This window comes from Manis pentadactyla, chromosome 5 (assembly GCF_030020395.1).
Source record: "Manis pentadactyla isolate mManPen7 chromosome 5, mManPen7.hap1, whole genome shotgun sequence".
Lineage (NCBI taxonomy): Eukaryota > Metazoa > Chordata > Mammalia > Pholidota > Manidae > Manis > Manis pentadactyla.
Window position 1 is genome coordinate 157,053,279 of NC_080023.1, and position 17,695 is coordinate 157,070,973.

Consider the following 17,695-nt stretch of genomic DNA (forward strand, 5'->3'; position numbering starts at 1 on the left):
GGAACTGCTTTTTTTTTTAAGAGAAAGAAATATTATCAGAAAAATGTACTTCCATAGCTGATCATCCAACACCCTTTAAAAGGTCAAAATTAAGGATATGTAAAGCATGCATTAATTGTTGATTTGCAGTTAATTTTATCCTATCAGGGAGTAATCCCCCCCTTTTTTTTGTTATTATTAATCTACAATTACATGAAGAATATTATGTTTACTAGGCTCTCCCCTACACCAAGTCCCCCCCACAAACCCCATTACAGTCACTGTCCATCAGCATAGCAAAATGTTGTAGAATCACTACTTGTCTTCTCTGTGTTGCACAGCCCTCCCCTTTCCCCCACCCCCCATTATACATGCTAATCATAATACCCCCTTTCTTCTTACCTGCCCTTATCCCTCCCTACCCTCCCATTCTCCCCAGTCTCTTTCCCTTTGGTAACTATTAGTCCATTCTTGTTCTGTGATTCTGCTGCTGTTTTGTTCTTTCAGTTTTTCCTTTGTTCTTACACTCCACAAATGAGTGAAATCATTTGGTACTTGTCTTTCTCCGCCTGGCTTATTTCACTGAGCATAATACCCTCTAGTCCATCCATGTTGTTGCAAATGGTAGGATTTGTTTTCTTGTTATGGCTGAATAATACTCCATTTTGTATATGTACCACATATTTATCCATTCATCTACTGATGGACACTTAGGTTGCTTCCATATCTTGGCTATTGTAAATAGTGCAGCAATAAACATAGGGGTGCGTATGGTTTTTTTTTTGTATCATTAATCTACAATTACATGAGGAACATTATCTTTACTAGACTCCCCCCATCACCAAATTCCCCCCACATACCCCATTGCAGTCACTGTCCATCAGCGTAGGAAGATGCTGTAGAATCACTACCTGTCCTCTCCATGCTGTACAGCCTTCCCCATGCCCCCCCCACATTATGCATGCTAATCATAATGCCCCCTTTCCTCCCCCCTCCCCATATCCCGCCCTTCCCACCCATCCTCCCTGGTCCCTTTCCCTTTGGTAACAGTTAGTCCATTCTTGAGTCCTGTGAGTAAGCTGCTGTTTTGCTCCTTCAGTTTTTTCTTTGTTCTTATACTGCACAGATGAGTGAAATCATTTGATACTTGCCTTTCTCCACCTGGCTTATTTCACTGAGTATAATACCCTCTAGCCCCATCCATGTTGTTGCAAGTGGTAGGATTTGTTTTCTTTTTATGGCTGAATAATATTCCATTGTGTATATGTACCACCTCTTCTTTATCCATTCATCTACTGATGGATGCTTAGGTTGCTTCCATTTCCTGGCTATTGTAAATAGTGCTGCGATAAACATAGGGGTGCATCTGTCTTTTTCAAACTGGGCTGCTGCATTCTTAGATTCCTAGAAGTGGAATTCCTAGGTCAAATGGTATTTCTATTTTGAGCTTTTTCAGGAACCTCCATACTGCTTTCCGCAATGGTTGAACTAATTTACATTCCCACCAGCAGTGTAGGAGGGTTCCCCTTTCTCCACAACCTCGCCAACAACTGTTGTTGTTTGTCTTTTGGGTGGTGGCGATCCTTACTGGTGTGAGGTGATATCTCATTGTGGTTTTAATTTGCATTTCTCTGATGACTAGCGATGTGGAGCATCTTTTCATGTGTCTGTTGGCCATCTGAATTTCTTTTTTGGAGAACTGTCTGTTCAGCTCCTCTGCCCATTTTTTAATTGGATTATTTGCTTTTGTTTGCTGAAGTGTGTGAGCTCTTTATGTATTTCATATGTCAACCCTTTATTGGATCTGTCATTTATGAATATATTCTCCCGTACTGTAGGATGCCTTTTTGTTCTGTTGATGGTGTCCTTTGCTGTACAGAAGCTTTTCAGCTTGATATAGTTCCACTTGTTCATTTCTGCTTTTGTTTCCCTTGCCCAAGGAGATATGTTCATGAAGAAGTCACTCATGTTTATGTCCAAGAGATTTTTGCCTATGATTTTTTCTAAGAGTTTTATGGTCTTATGACTTACATTCAGGTCTTTGATCCATTTCGAATTTACTTTTGTTTATGGGGTTAGACAGTGATCCAGTTTCATTCTCCTACATGTAGCTGTCCAGTTTTGCCAACACCAGCTGTTGAAGAGGCTGTCATTTCCCCATTGTATGTCCGTGGCTCCTTTATCATATATTAATTGACCATATATGTTTGGGTTAATGTCTGGAGTCTCTATTCTGTTCCACTGGTCTGTGGGTCTGTTCTTGTGCCAGTACCAAATTGTCTTGATTACTATGGCTTTGTAGTAGAGCTTGAAGTTGGGAAGTGAGAGCCCCCCCACTTTATTTTTCCTTCTCAGGATTGCTTTGGCTATTCGGGGTCTTTGGTGATTCCATATGAATTTTAGAACTATTTGTTCCACTTCATTGAAGAATGCTGTTGGTGTGTTGAAAGGGATTGCACTGAATCTGTATATTGCTTTGGGCAGGATGGCCATTTTGACAATATTAATTCTTCCTAGCCAAGAGCATGGAGAGAGTTTCCATTTGTTAGTGTCCTCTTTAATTTCTCTTAAGAGTGTCTTGTAGTTTTCAGGGTAGAGGTTTTTGCTTCCTTGGTTAGGTTTATTCCTAGGTATTTTATTCTTTTTGATGCAGTTGTGAATGGAATTGTTTTCTGATTTCTCTTTCTGTTAGTTCATCATTAGTGTATAGGAAAGCAACAGATTTCTGTGTATTAATTTTGTATCCTGGAACTTTGCTGGATTACAATATTAGTTCTAGTAGTTTTGGAATGGAGTCTTTAGGGTTTTATATGTATAATATCATGTCATCTGCAAATAGTGACAGTTTGGCTTCTTCATTACCAATCTGGATGCCTTGTATTTCTTTGTTTTGTCTCATTGCCATGGCTAGGACATCCAGTACTATGTTGCAAAACAGTGGGGAGAGTGGGCATCCCTGTCTCGTTCCCAGTCTTAGAGGAAAAGCTTTCAGCTTCTCACTGTTAAGTATGATGTTGGCTGTGGGTTTGTTGTATATGGTGTTTATTATGATGAGGTACTTGCCCTGTATACCCATTTCATTGAGAGTTTTTATTATGAATGGATGTTGAATTTTGTCGAATGCTTTTTCAGCATGTATGGAGATGATCATGTGTTTTTTGTCCTTTTTGTTGATGTGGTGGATGATGTTGATGGATTTTCGAATGTTGTACCATCCTTGCATCCCTGGGATGAATCTCACTTGATCATGGTGTATGACTCTCGATGTATTTTTGAATTTGGTTTGCTAATATTTTGTTGACTGTTTTTGCATCTATGTTCATGAGGGATATTGGGCAGTAATTTTCTTTTTTGGTGGGGTCTTTACCTGGTTTTGGTATTAGAGTGATGCTGGCTTCGTAGAATGAGTTTGGAAGTATTCCCTCCTCTTCTATTTTTTGGAAAACTTTAAGGAATTGGTATGTCTTTTCTATATGTGTGATAAAATTAGCGGTGAATCCATCTGCCCCAGGGGTTTTTTTCTTTGGTAGTTTTTTGATTACCACTTCAATTTCATTGCTGGTAATTGGTCTGTTTAGATTTTCTGTTTCTTCCTTGGTCAGTTTTGGAAGGTTGTATTTTTCTAGTAACTTGTCCATTTCTTCTAGGTTTTCCAGCTTGTTAGCATGTAGATTTTCATAGTATTCTCTAATAATGTTTTGTATTTATGTGGGGTCCGTCGTGATTTTTTCTTTCTCATTTCTGATTCCGTTGATGTGTGTAGATTCTCTTTTTCTCATAATAAGTCTGTCTAGGGGCTTATCTATTTGTTTATTTTCTCAAAGAACCAGCTCTTGGTTTCACTGATTTTTTCTATTGTTTTATTCTTCTCAATTTTATTTATTTCTTTTCTGATCTTTATTATGTCCCTTCTTCTCCTGAATTCGAGCCTCATATATTCTTCTTTTCCCAATTTCAATAATTGTGACTTTAGACTATTCATTTGGGATTGTTCTTCCTTCTTTAAATATGCCTGGATTGCTATATTCTTTCCTCTTAGAACTGCCTTCGTTGCATCCCACAGAAGTTGGGGCTTTGTGTTGTTGTTGTCATTTGTCTCCATATATGGCTTGATCTCTATTTTAATTTGGTCATTGATCCATTGATTATTTAGGAGCGTGTTGTTAAACCTCCATGTGTTTGTGAGCCTTTTTGTTTTCTTTGTACAATTTATTTCTAGTTTTCTGCCTTTGTGGTCTGAGAAGTTGGTTGGTAGAATTTCAATATTTTTTGAATTTACTGAGGCTCTTTTTGTGGCCTAGTATGTGGTCTATTCTGGAAAATGTTCCATGTGCACTTGAGAAGAATGTGTATCCTGCTGCTTTTGTGTGTAGAGTTCTGTAGATGTCTGTTAGGTCCATCTGTTCTAATGTGTTGTTCAGTGCCTCTGTGTCCTTACTTATTTTCTGTCTGGTGGATCTGTCCTTTGTAGTGAGTGGTGTGTTGAAGTCTCCTAGAACGAATGTGTTGCATTCTATTTCCTCCTTTAATTCTGTTAGTATTTGTTTCGCATATGTTGGTGCTCCTGTATTGGGTGCATATATATTTATAATGGTTATATCCTCTTGTTTGACTGACCCGTTTATCATTATGTAATGTCCTTGTTTATCTCTTGTTGCTTTTTTATTTTGAAGTCTGTTTTGTCTGATACAAGTACTGCAACACCAGCTTTTTTCTCATTTTTTTGCATTAAATATCTTTTTCTGTCCCTTGACTTTTAGTCTGTGTATGTCTTTGGGTTTGAGGTGAATCTCTTGTAAGCAGCATATAGACGGGTCTTGCTTTTTTGTCCATTCTATTACTCTGTGTCTTTTGATTGGTGCATTCAGTCCATTTACATTTAGGGTGATTATTGAAAGATATGTACTTATTGCCATTGTAGGCTTTAGATTTGTGGTTACCAAAGGTTCAAGGGTAGCTTCTTTACTATCTAGCAGTCTAAGTTAACTCTCTTATTATGCTATTATAAACACTGTCTGATGATTCTTTATTTCTCTCCCTTCTTATTCCTTCTCCTCCATTCTTTATATGTTAGGTGTTTTATTCTGTACTCTTTTGTGTTTCCTTTGACTGCTTTTGTGAGTAGTTGATTTTATTTTTTGCATTTAGTTAGTATTTGGTTGGTCTGCTTTCTTTGCTGTGATTTTATTTTCTCTGTTGACATCTATTTAGCCTTAGGAGTGCTTCCATCTAGAACAGTCCCTCTAAAATACTCTGTAGAAGTGGTTTGTGGGAGGCAAATTCCTTCAGCTTTTGTTTGTCTGGGAATTGTTTAATCCCTTCTTCATATGTAAATGATAATCATGCTGTATACAGTATTCTTGGTCCAAGGCCCTTCTGTTTCATTGCATTAAATATATCATGCCATTCTATTCTGGCCTGTAAGGTTTCTGTTGAGAAGTCTGGTGACAGCCTGATGGGTTTTCCTTTGTAGGTGACCTTTTTTGTCTCTCTCGCTGCCTTTAATACTCTGTCCTTTTCTTTGAGTCTTTGATATTTGCCATTTTAATTTTTATGTGCCTTGGTGTTGTCCTCCTTGGGTCCCTTGTGTTAGAGTTCTGTGGGCCTCCATGGTCTGAGAGACTATTTCCTCCCCCAGTTTGGGGAAATTTTCAGCAATTATTTCTTCAATGACACTTTCTACCCCTTTTTCTCTCTCTTCTTCATCTGGTACTCCTATAATGCGAATATTGTTCCATTTGGATTGGTCGCACAGTTCTCTTAACGTTCTTTCATTCCTGGAGATCCTTTTATCTCTCTCTGCCTCAGCTTCTCTGTATTCCTGTTCTCTGATTTCTATCCCATTAACGGCCTCTTGCACCTCGTCCAATCTGCTCTTAAGTCCTTCCAGAGATTGTTTTATTTATGTATTCTCCCTCCCTACTTGCTCCTTTAGCTCTTGCTTATTTCTCTGCAGGTCCATCAGCATAGTTATGACCTTTATTTTGAATTCTTTTTCAGGAAGATTGGGTAAATCTATCTCCCGAGGCCCTCTCTCTGGGGTTATCTGGGTATTTCTGGACTGGACCAAATTCTTCTGCCTTTTCATGGTGATAGAGGTAGCTTTAGGCATGTAGCATGTGTGCCAGCTGGGAGAACAAAGTCCTTTCCTGTTTTCTGGTCACCTTGCCCTTCTCTGCTGCCTGTGTCAGTTACCCGCACTCCTGGAGCAGCCTCCTGATTAATCCCCTAAACTGCCGTGGGCAGGGTCACCTTCAGGGTAGCCCAGAGCCCTGCGGGGAGTGGCAGGTTCACCGGGTGTGCTCTCCTGTGAGAGTGGCACTCCTTCATGCCTTGCCCCATTTTTTTCTGCCTGCGCTGGGCAGCTGCGCTCCGGTGGCAGCCTTTGGGTCTGGCCCAGGTGGTGCACACCGGGTGGAAGTTCTGGGCAGCTGCTGGGGGCACAGCCACTCCTGGGCTGCTCTGCTGCCACCGTGGACACACATGGCCACTTCCCGGCTGCCTGACTGCTGCCGCGGTCACGCATGGCCGCTGTCTGGCTACTGGGCTGCTGTGTCAGGGGCCACATCAGCCAGGGGAATGACTGGCAGGCTGCTTATCGCCGTGAGGGGCTTCAGAGCTGTGCTGCCACCCAGGGGGTTAGGGCGCCTGGAGTTCCCTGGGCTTCCCAGCTGCTGGGCTGACTGTGCCAGGACGATTCCATCCAGCTGTGAGGTCCCTGTCCCTTTAAGACTTTCAAAAAGCACTTGCTTTTCTTTTATCCCAGGGGAGCCATTTGCGGGAACCTGCTTACAGATTTTGCTTTTCCATTTCTCTAATATCCAGCACACCATGCAGTGTGTGTCTGTGCTCCTGGTGCAGATTACTACAGCTGGTTGTTTAGCAGTCCTGGGCTCCCTCTCCCTCCCTACTCTGACTCCTTTCCTCCCGCTGGGGTCTGGGGTAGGGGGGCGCTCAGGTCCTGCCAGGCTGCGGCTTCTATCTTACCCCCTTTGTGAGATGCTGAATTCTCGCAGATGTAGATGTAGCCTGGCTGTTGTACTGTAACCACTGGTCTCTCTTTTACGAATAGTTGTATTTGTTGTATTTTCAAAAATATACATGGTTTTAGGAGGAGATTTCCACTGCCCTACTCATGCCACCATCTTGGCTCCTCCTCTCTTGCATATGTTTTTTTGAATCTGAGAACTTGTTTTCTTTGAGAAAATTCCTAGGAGTAGAATTCCTGGGTCATATTAGCCTTCTTTATTCTTAAGCCCAAAATAGCTGGGCATTGCAAGCTCTGGGGCCACTGACCTTCCCTCCCTCTTCACCTGAGTCGTGATTAACAGATGAAAGCTGAAGAGTGAGCACTGGATTGAGAGTTCAGCACCATGGGTCCCAGTCCCAGCCTTAAGGGAGTCTCCTTAAAAACGGTGTTAAGCTCTCCATAAAACAAGGAGGTATGCCTGTTAATCGCCATCTCCTTTCCAAATATAAGCAAGTAGGAATCCATGCCAGGGAGCCAGAGAAGCAACATGAACTGCAGAGAGGAGGCCACTGGACCCCAAAGTCTGTGAAGGATGGAAAAAGAAATGAGCCTTAGCGGGGATATGCATTTATGAGCAAAGGCCTTCAGAAAAGGATGGGGGAGGGTATGGTGGCTGCAAAAGGGAGGATCTAGAAGAGGAGGATTTGCTATTACTTTTACTGCAGTACTAAGGAGGAGAAAATGGGCTTATTACTTGGTACAAAGAAAAGTTGAGACTGAATATTGAGGAAAACTCGCAAAATCCTGTCTCCTGGAGAGCGACTGTGAGTGTGACTCAGGAGGGCCTGCTGCGTGGAGATGGAGCATGGACAAAGCTGACAGACAACGTGCCTTACAGGCTCTTCTAATCTGAGGAGTTGGAGGACTTTGATGTAGCAAAAGGAGCCCCAGCCTTTTCCTCATCACTTGCTGAATGACCCCAGATGGATTCACCTCCTGTTTGGAGCCTCGTCTTTCCCATCTAGAAAATCTGCTAGTATAAGTGGATAGTCTCTGAGGTTGAACTTCTTGTGACTTCTTTCCTCTAGGGCCTTCACCAGATCCTCCTCCCAGAGAATCAACAGGACACACGGCCCTTGATCCTCATGAGCCTGGGAGCTGAGGTGATCCAGATGAGGAAAGACAAATTTTGTGAACTGATTGACAGTGAGATAACAGAAAAGTTGTCAGAGTTCAACATCCAGTATCCCAGGTCAGTGCTGGGAATATGTCCCACCACCAGATTAGAACAAATTTTCACCTGTTATTTTAGTATAAGAAAGAAAAAAATGTTAATACCTACTGCTGACAATGGTGCAATGGAACTGGTATTTGCTGGTATACTCTCAGTTGGGCTCAGTCCCTTTGATGAGAATTTTAGCATTATGTTTCAAGGGCCATAAAACTGTTCCTACTCCTTGAAGCAATGGTACACCTATGCATTTATATTTATGTAAGTAAATTATGAAGAAAACTACATGCATTAAGATGTTCATAGCAGCCATATTCATAACAGAGAGAAACAAACACCCCCACTCACATATGACATGCTAAGGGAATAGTTTAGAAAATTGTGCTACATTCCCTTGATAGACCATAACTGTTTTATTAAAAAAAACATAAGTTTATGAAGGAACAAAATAGCAGCAGATTCACTGTCTCCAAGAAGGAACTAGTGGTTATCAAAGAGGACGGGTGGGGGAGGGTGGGTGGGGAGGGAGGGAGAAGGGAACTGAGGAATATCATGATTGGTGCACATGGTGTGTGTGGGGTCACAGGGAAGACAGTGTAACTCAGAGAAGACAAATAGGGACTCTGTGGCATCTTACTACACTGATGGACAGTGACTGCAGTGCAGGGTGTTGGGGGGTACTCGATAATAAGGGTGAATGTAATAACCACTTTTTTTTTCTTGTGAAACCTTTATAAGAGTGTATATCAATGATACCTTAATTTAAAAAAAGGACAAAAACAAAGAACAAACAAAAAAACCCCATAAGTTTAATGGCTCTATAGAAGGAGGATAAAATGGGTGATATAATGATACATGAAAAGGACAGGGTACAAAATTGTATATTTACTTTGACCATGCCTTTGGAAAAACATACTTGAGAAAAATCTAGAAGGAAATAAGCAAAAATGATAATATCTGTGTTATTGCGAAATTTGCAATAGTCATTCTTTCTGCAAGGTGGGATGAAAGGGGATTATCTGGTTATAGCTATTTATTCCTCTCAGTTTTAATTGTTTTTACAGTGTATGCATTGCTTTTATAATGAGGGGAAAAAGGATATACTTTTAAAAAGTTGTTAGGAGAGTGACATTCCAAATGGCTTTTTTTCTTTATTCTCCAAATGTTTGTTAATGACAATATATTACTTTTATAACTAAAAAAAAATCTATCTTGAAAGGTTCAGTAAAAAGATTTCTTTTTACTTATCCTTAGTTTCCAAATTTTCTAGAGTGAATACTTTTATAATGGGAAAAAAAAACATTTTTATGTAAATAAAATAATTTGATGCCCAGACCAGTGGTTGTAAAACAGTTTTGATCTCACACCACTATTACTAAAAGGTGTTTGAGTGTCTGCCCCCAGAAAATATATGTAATAAAAGTAAATGTAAATATTTGTTTTTTATATGCACATATTGCTGGAGTATATATAACTAATATATATGTATTATAAACATGAAAATAGATCTTTAAAAAGAATAAGACAAAGATAAATATAAATGAAGTCCTACTATTTTTTTCACACACCCCATGGAACTTATTCACCTCCCTGGGTTACATGACCCCTCACGTCCACATTGAGATCCCAGCCAAGATTCCAGAAATAGTCTTAGCATTGGTCTCCTGCCTCAGTTTCCTCCCTGCCAGATCCATTCTCCATAAGGTGCTGTTGCTGACACCCAAAGCTGGCCATGTTAAATTCCTACTTAAAACCTTTCAGTGACCTCTCACTGCCAATAGGATAAAGTGCAAACCCAATGCCATGTAAATGGCCCTTCGTGGTCTAACCTTTCAAGTCCCTTGCAGCCCCTCCCACCACTTTTAACACACTCCAGAAATCCAGGCAGATTGTCTTCTGGACCCTAGCCAATGCTGGCCCTTTTGCCTGAAATGCCATCTCTGAGTCCTCCTCTTTTCTTTTTTTCCCTGAAAAATTCCTTCTCAATCTTTAATAACATTCATCTCTAACAGAAAACCTTTCCTGGGTGAACCCAGGTTCTGTATAGTCATAATGCTCTCCACACAGCTCTATCCTTGATCATACTCCATTATATTATAGCTGTTGAGAGCTATGTAGTTTGTACAGTTCTTTCCCCACCACTTAATTAATTGCTTCATGAAGGCAGGGTCTGGGGTTTTTCTGCCTTTTGTCTCTAACACCTGCACAGTACCTCGCAGTGGTAGGTGCTCAATAAATGAACGAATGATTGAATGAACGGAGCATTCTCCCTGCAGAAAACTGGAAAATACTGATCATTTGAAAAGGCAAAAACCAGAACCATTTGTATTCCTCCAATAATCCCAAGTTAGCATTTTATGTATTTCCTTTTAGCATTTTTTTTAACCACATGGTTATATGCCAATATACATTTATCATTCAGGCACATGAAGTTTCATAATGATTATACAATTTTGCATCCTCCCCCCTTTTTCTTTTCTTGTGGTGATACTATGATCAGACACGCTTTTGCTGGCAGGTATGGGAAGCAAGTGATTCCAGTGGTAGAGAAAAAGGAGGTGTGAAGGCAATCAGGTCTGTAGAATAACTGCAGCCATGCCCAATAAGCACATGAAAGAATTTGATGTGGGATCTGTATGATCTTGGGTAAGCCATTTCCCCGCTCTTGGGCTTCAGACTTCAATCTGAAAAATGCGGAAAATAGAGGAGATCAGTACTTTCTAAAGTATAGAATGTATTCACAGAAGGTTTACAAGATGATTTTAGGTGGTGCATGGGTTGACATTTTTAGTTTCAACAGTTGTATATTTATTCTAGTGTGAATGAGAAAAATGACACGACTAGCTTACTAATCCCATGGTTTGACAGATCTTGTTGCTTATAACAAGGCCAAAGTAACTATTAAAGTAAAATAAACTAAGTGGATTTAAGAAAAAAACATTAGTAAAATAAAAAACAGATGATATCTAGGTATGACTCAAATTGGGGCAGTTTTGTAAGAAAAGTAAGTTGGGAAACACAGGTAGTTCCTTGCATTCAAAGATGCGATGATGCTCTGATTCCTATGTCCTACCAATATAGGAAAGGGCTATTTACATCTACCTACTCAAAAAAAGTTTTAAGGAGTCTTAGGTCTTAGCTCCTCACATAATGTCTGGCACATGATGGCTATCAGTTAATATTTGTTAAATTGAAATTCAGAAAAGGTTTATAAAGACTTGACGGTGGCAGATGTTTTGGGCACTTGGCATCTGTGCTGTCCAGTCAGCACTTTGCTGCAATCATCTATAATGCTGACAGATAGAATCCTGTTTTATGCATTAATTGTTGAACTCATGTTTTTTTCTAGACTGCTAAAGCAGGCAGAAAACATAGCCATTATCTAGCTCAAATCCTCCGTGTTTTAACTGAGGACTGTGAGGTCCAGGAAAGGGATGTGACATCCTGAAGATCACACTGTACTGGCCAAGACACCTGTCCAGTGAATGCCACAGGCTAGATAACTCACAACCTTTCCCCTTATGTAACTCAAGCAGTGCCATGTAGAAACTAATGAACTGCTGAGTGTACACAAGAGAAGAGAATTCTCTAAGGGCCAAAATGAAGAGGAGCCTAAAAGCCAAAGCACAGAGTGTGACTTAGTGCTGGGATTGCCCGTTGGGGTGGGGTTAGGATGGGAGCTAAGGGCTTCATGGCTGAAGTTTGATCGCCTGCAAGGACAGATGAACTTTCAATTTAAGTGAGGCAGGGATTGGAACTGAAACTCCTGAATGTAGCTGAGGCCTTTAGAAGAGCTACCCCATTTAGTGAAAAAGTAGACTAGAAATCAGTGTGACCATCAGCATTAGAAGGTGACATGACTCCTGTCTATCTTAACTTGGACTCTGGGTCCAAAAAAACTTGGCCCCCTCCTAAGTTTTGGTCAGTCCTTTAGTCTCTTGGAGCCACAGTTTCCATGTTCCTGAAATGGGGTGGTTGTGAGGATTAAATGAGTCAATAAACGTAAAGTGCTTGGCACATGGTAAGTGCTAAATCAGGGTTGGATGATGGTGCTATTACTTATTATGTAAGAAGTTGGGAACTCATGGAATGTGTTAAGTGGAGACTATCCAGTGAGCTAGTGAATGTTTAACAACCAACTCTCTGGGAGGCAGGAGGTAACCCTGATTTGAAGTGTTTGCTGATTTCTGTGGGGTACATGCTCCCACAATGGCCAATTTCAAGCTACCAACCTGATGTCACAACATGGAGTTGAAAAGAGATGCCCTCTCTGTGAGCTGGTAGGAGCTAACTTTGGCATGCCACTGACACCAAGAACTAGCTTGTAGTCCATTCTGACCTCTGTTGTTCTTGTTTTTTATTACGATGATCTCTGTGGATCAAAGTTAACTCTGTCCTCATCAATATAATCTTGCTGGAAGAATGTTCTAATTTATTAGTGATTTATCAGGTGAGCATGCAGGTGAGGCAGTGGAAGTTGAACATGTCCATTTCTGTCGTCTCAGAAGGAAGTAAGCCAATGAGTGCTGAGCCCATTCCATTCTCTCCCACTTTCCCCACCCTCATGTACTATGAGAGAAGGAGGCACAATGGAGGAGCCAGGGCATCAAAACCCATCCAAGACAGCTACCAATCTACTTCCTGTTTCTATAGATTTGCTTGTTCTGGACATTTCATGTAAATGGAATCATATAATATAAGGTCTTTTGTGACTGGCTTCTTTTTTTAAAAAAAGCAAAACTTTAATATGTTTCAAAACCATACAGAAGAATATCTTTAGGACTTCCAGGTGGTGAAGGTTTCCTTCAAAAAAACAAAATAACCAATTTGGCTGCTTTCAATTTAAGAACTTCTGTGTAACAATAGATCCCATGATGAAAGTGCTCAGGAAAGCCACAAATCCGAAGACATCTGCGATATGCATAACCAGTAACACACACATATAGATGATGTGTTTAAATCTTCAAAGCCCAGTAAATAAGTGAATAAATACAAAACCAAAAGCCCAGTAGGAAAAAGAGCAAAAGACAGGAACATGTTGTGACTGGCTTCTTGACATAATGTTTCCAAGGTTCATCCACACTGTAGCAGGTATCAGTACTTCATTCCTTTTTGTTGTCAAATCATGTTCCATTGAGTGTATATGCCCCACTTTATCCACTCATCAGTTGATGGGTATTTGGGTTGTTTCTAATTTTTGGACATTATGAATAATGCTGCTTTGAACATTCTTGTGCAAGTTTTTGTGTGGACATATGTTTTCATTTCTCTGGGTATATGCATATACCCAGGAGTGAAATTGCTGGGTCATAAGTTCATTCCATTTAACCTTTTGAGGAGCCCCCAAGCTGTTTTCCGAGGTGGCTATATCAGTCTACATTCCCATCAGCAATGTATTGGAACTGTCCTTCCAATGTCTCCACATCCTCAACACTTAATTAGTATCTGTCTTTTTAATTATAGTCATCCTAGTGGATATAAGTGGTATTTCACAGTGGCTCTGATTTACATTTCCCTGATAGCTAATGGTTACATATGTAATTTAAAATTTTTCAGTAGCCATATTATAAGAAGTAAAAATAAATGGGTGAAATTAATTTTAATAATGAATTTTATTGAAGTCAGTATCTAAGATATCATATCAGTATATAATTAGCATAAAAATTATTAACAAGATACTCTATATTCTTTTTTGTTGTTGTTCTAAGTCCTTGAAATCTGGGATATATTTTATGCTCACAGCCCATCTCTAATTCAGGTACTCAGTAACCACACCTGGCTCATGGTCACCACATGGAACAGTGCAGGCCTAGGGAAAGAAAGTGTGGAAAGGTAAAGGAGACAGAGAGGAGTCTGGCAGGGCACGGAGGTGGGATGGAGCACTGTGTTTAGGGATTGGAAAGAGCAGCAGGAGGCAAGGCAGGAGGGACAGGGGGACAGAGAGGAGCTGGCGTGGGAACCTCAGCACCTGTGTTTTATCTTCAGTGATGAATATATGTGCCAGAAGTTCCTCAAGGAGAACAGCTGGAATATCTTTCGGAAGGACCTGATGCGGCTGCTGGTGAAGTCTCGCCAACGGCCACCATTCAGTCCAGTCCAGCCCAAGAAGAAAGGGATCTACAACCCCAAGTCTCTGACACTGAATTTGTGTAGGTCTGACAAGAAGACTGAACCTCGTTGTCCCATTTTTATGGCACCCCAGAAATACCTTCCCCCACTGAGGATTGTCCAAACCATCATAGCACCCCGGTACAAAATCCAAGAACTCCTGCCTCAGTATAAGAATGCGGGGGTCCTTGTTTAAACCCATTAAAGGATGTTGGGTTGGTCACCATGTTTCCTGAATGACCACCATGGGATGGGGTGGGGAATGGGGGTTCTTAGGGGCTCAGCTATGAGATGTTTTTGGGGGGCAGCAGCTGGGGCACTGTCTCCCTTGACACCTGTGGGGCTCAGTGAGTGGACGGTCAGGAGTCTGGGTGTGGATGGGCTGATCACTGGGGATGGTTTCAAGGTGAGAGGGTCTTATCTGATAAGATGGATGGGAGGCAATGGGGCTCAGATCAAAGTGAGCAAGACTGGGGTTACAAACTCAAATGCCTTCCAAGGCCAGACAGGTCATCTAAAGAATGGGGAGGCAATGGGGAGTGGCGGGAACTGGTGCTCACATTCCCCATCCAGATGGCACAGCTGCTCCTCTGCCCCAGTCAATTGCTGCCATGCCAGGAAAACAAACAAACCCTATTATATTTTAGATGATTCTTACTGGTTTTTAAATGAGAGCAACTAATTCAAACTGTTTCTGAAATAATGTTAGGCAAACAAAACACATACGTGGGCTGTGTGGGGCCTACAGACTGCTGGTCTGCCAGTGCTTATCAAGCACCTCTTGACAGTGCGTTGTTGGAGGGTGGAGTGAGGCATGACTGTTGGGGGGGAGTATAGGGAGCCAGAGAGACAGATGGGCAGCATGACAGGAGTAGTCATCCTGGGTCAAAGATAAGGAGCGAGTAGCCTGAGAGAGAGGAGGCAGGCCAGAGACAAGGAGGCTGTCGGTCTCTCCCTCTGGGGGTCCTGCATCTGTCCTGCCCATCACTGACCTGGGCCAGCTCTCCTTGTTGGTAGCACTGGGCTTAGAACTCAGGGTTCCTGTCTCCATCCAGTGCCCAAGACCCAGTGCCAAGTCACCTTTCTCCCTTGGGAAGCCCATAATTTAGGCTTGAGAGCCCTGATGGACCTGGTAGTTGCCATGGCAGCACGTTACCTGGCCAGAGGCTACCAGGAGAGACAGGAGTACTCCTCCACCCCGACACTCATGCACACTCTCCTGCCTCACCCCCGCCTGTCAAGGCATGGACCACAAATGCTGAGTACTGAGCCAGGCATTGGGAGCTCTGGGGAGCCTGCTCGGTTTCTGTCTCACTGGATCCCCTTGAGCAACTTGAGTCCTTCATCTGCATCCACTTCCCCAGTGGCAAAATGAACAAGTTGGACAATATCAATGATTTTCACGAGTGAGAGGTAAGTATAGTTTGAAAAGCATATTCAAGATTATGATTTTGTTTGTTGAATTTATAAGAAAACTTTTCATGTTGCACAGCAGAGGAGGAGTCTGGAATTTTTCTGTCAGAAGGGGTGTGGATATAAAAGGCTAGAGAATCAGCTAATCATCTCTGATAGCTCCTGAGAGCCAAGGAGTCTGGAATGTTTGGAGCAGTCCTGGCACTAACTGGGACCAGGTAGATTGGGGTGTCTGACTATATTTAGGAACCTCTTTTGCATCGCCAAGATGATGATGTGGACAACTTGTTCATTTATTTGAAATTTGCTTATTAAGTACTTGTTGCCTAGCAAATACAAAGGAGGATAAGAGGCAGTCTCTGTTCCCTCTTATTCTTGAGGCTAGAGGTCAGCAAACTCTTTCTGTAAGGGGCCCAAATAATAAATATTTTAGGTTCTATGGGCCATATCGTCTCTGTTGTAACTATTCAACTCTGTATAGTGAAAGCATCTTTAATGTTCCAATAAAGTTTATTTACAAAAACAGGTGGTAGGCCAGATATGGCCTGTAAACCATAGTTTGCTGCTCTCCTGCTTTAGGCACTAGGGAGCCATTGAAGGTTCTTGAGCAGACATGACCTAACCAGAGAAGGGGTGAGAAGCTTATTTTTTAGCATTTCTATGACAGCCACTTCACTAAACATCTGAGTGTGGAGTCTGATGACCTTTGGGCTAAGGCCCCAGCTCTGCCAACTTAATGGCTATTGAGGAGTAAGAGATGGTACATGAACCAGAGGGTTGGCAGGGGGGAGTTAAAAAAAAGAGGTGGTACATGTACAGCAAGGTGGAGGATTTTATTCACTGAGAGCCCTGGGTCCTGCTTCCTGGGAAGTGAGAGAAAAAAGTTCCAGGATAGGAGGCAGAACATGAGTTCTGGGGATGGTGGGTGAGAACAGAGACTAGAAGGGCGACCTGGGAGTGAGGATGCTGTGTGAGGCCTGGGCTTGGAGAACCTTGAGAGCAGAGAAAGAGCAAAGCTTTATCTGAAGCCGCTGTGGAACAGGTCCAGGAACCTGGGAATGAGAAATGTCTGAAGAGTTCTTCAAAGAGCTTTTCTCTGCAGAGAATGTATTTCTCCTTTGAAATTTTCTGGAAAAACTAAGTAAATACTTGAATAGCTCTTAGTTATGGTTTCATGCAGTGCTGCCATTTCTTTGGATTTGGTAACCAAGCAGAGAGTGGGCAGCACGGGGCCTCAGTTATATTTGGGTTGCACATGTCAAGTCCCTGGTACATATTATGGGCTCAATACACATAGTAGGTTCTGTTAGCACCTTTTGATCAAGATCGGTTTGGCCATCTGGGGACTCTCTTCCCCCTTCAATGGGATAGAAAACCAAGGCTTTGGAAGGCTAAGCCTTCATAGTTGGTGATAACGGCCATCCCCGAGAGATAAGGGGTGGGAGGGTCCTGGCTGACATCTTGCCCATTTCCCTCATTTTTCACTAAGTAACTAGTACGTGGACATTAAGGGGCAGCTCCCAAGGGAAAGAGCAGAGATAGGTCACCAAGCATTAACATAACTGTGAGTGAGCATGCTGTTTGAAAGAAGAATGGATGGGACGGTCTGGGGAGAGCTTGTGGTTGCTTGTAAGTGTTTGAGGGTCTCCTAGTTCCCAGGCTGTGAGCTTCAGAATGAGCAGTGGTTCTCAAGACCTGCTGCCCCTCCCCCACATACACCCTGCAACAGGGAGCAGGGATCAGAATCAAGCAGGGGAGGACAAATTATGCTTTAATGGAGAGCAGCTCATTCAGAAGGAGCAAACATGACACCCGTTAGCACAACTCTTAGCCACAAACTATGTTTTCAGTGCTACAGAGGTCCTCATTGCCCACCTGGGCACAGATCCGAGGGTCAGAAAGTCCAGTGATCTGCCACAAGGAAGAAGAGCCCTTGCTCAGGTTTTGAGCACCTGATGTGTGCCAGGTATTGTATGAGACACTCTACAGAGGCT

At 42.0% G+C, this 17,695-nt stretch overlaps 1 protein-coding gene across 3 annotated transcripts in view; it reads left to right on the forward strand.

Annotated features, from left to right (window-relative positions):
* Positions 1-14,538, forward strand: part of CNBD2 (cyclic nucleotide binding domain containing 2) — a 65,694-nt gene extending 51,156 nt beyond the window's left edge. For all 3 annotated transcript variants that reach the window (XM_057502948.1, XM_057502949.1, XM_036902424.2), the window contains exons 11-12: positions 8,038-8,201; positions 14,166-14,538. In XM_057502948.1, the coding sequence (XP_057358931.1) occupies positions 8,038-8,201; positions 14,166-14,484 (483 nt within the window). In that variant the 3' untranslated portion in view covers positions 14,485-14,538. The remainder of the gene's footprint in view (positions 1-8,037; positions 8,202-14,165) is intronic.
* The last annotated feature ends 3,157 nt before the right edge of the window (positions 14,539-17,695 follow it).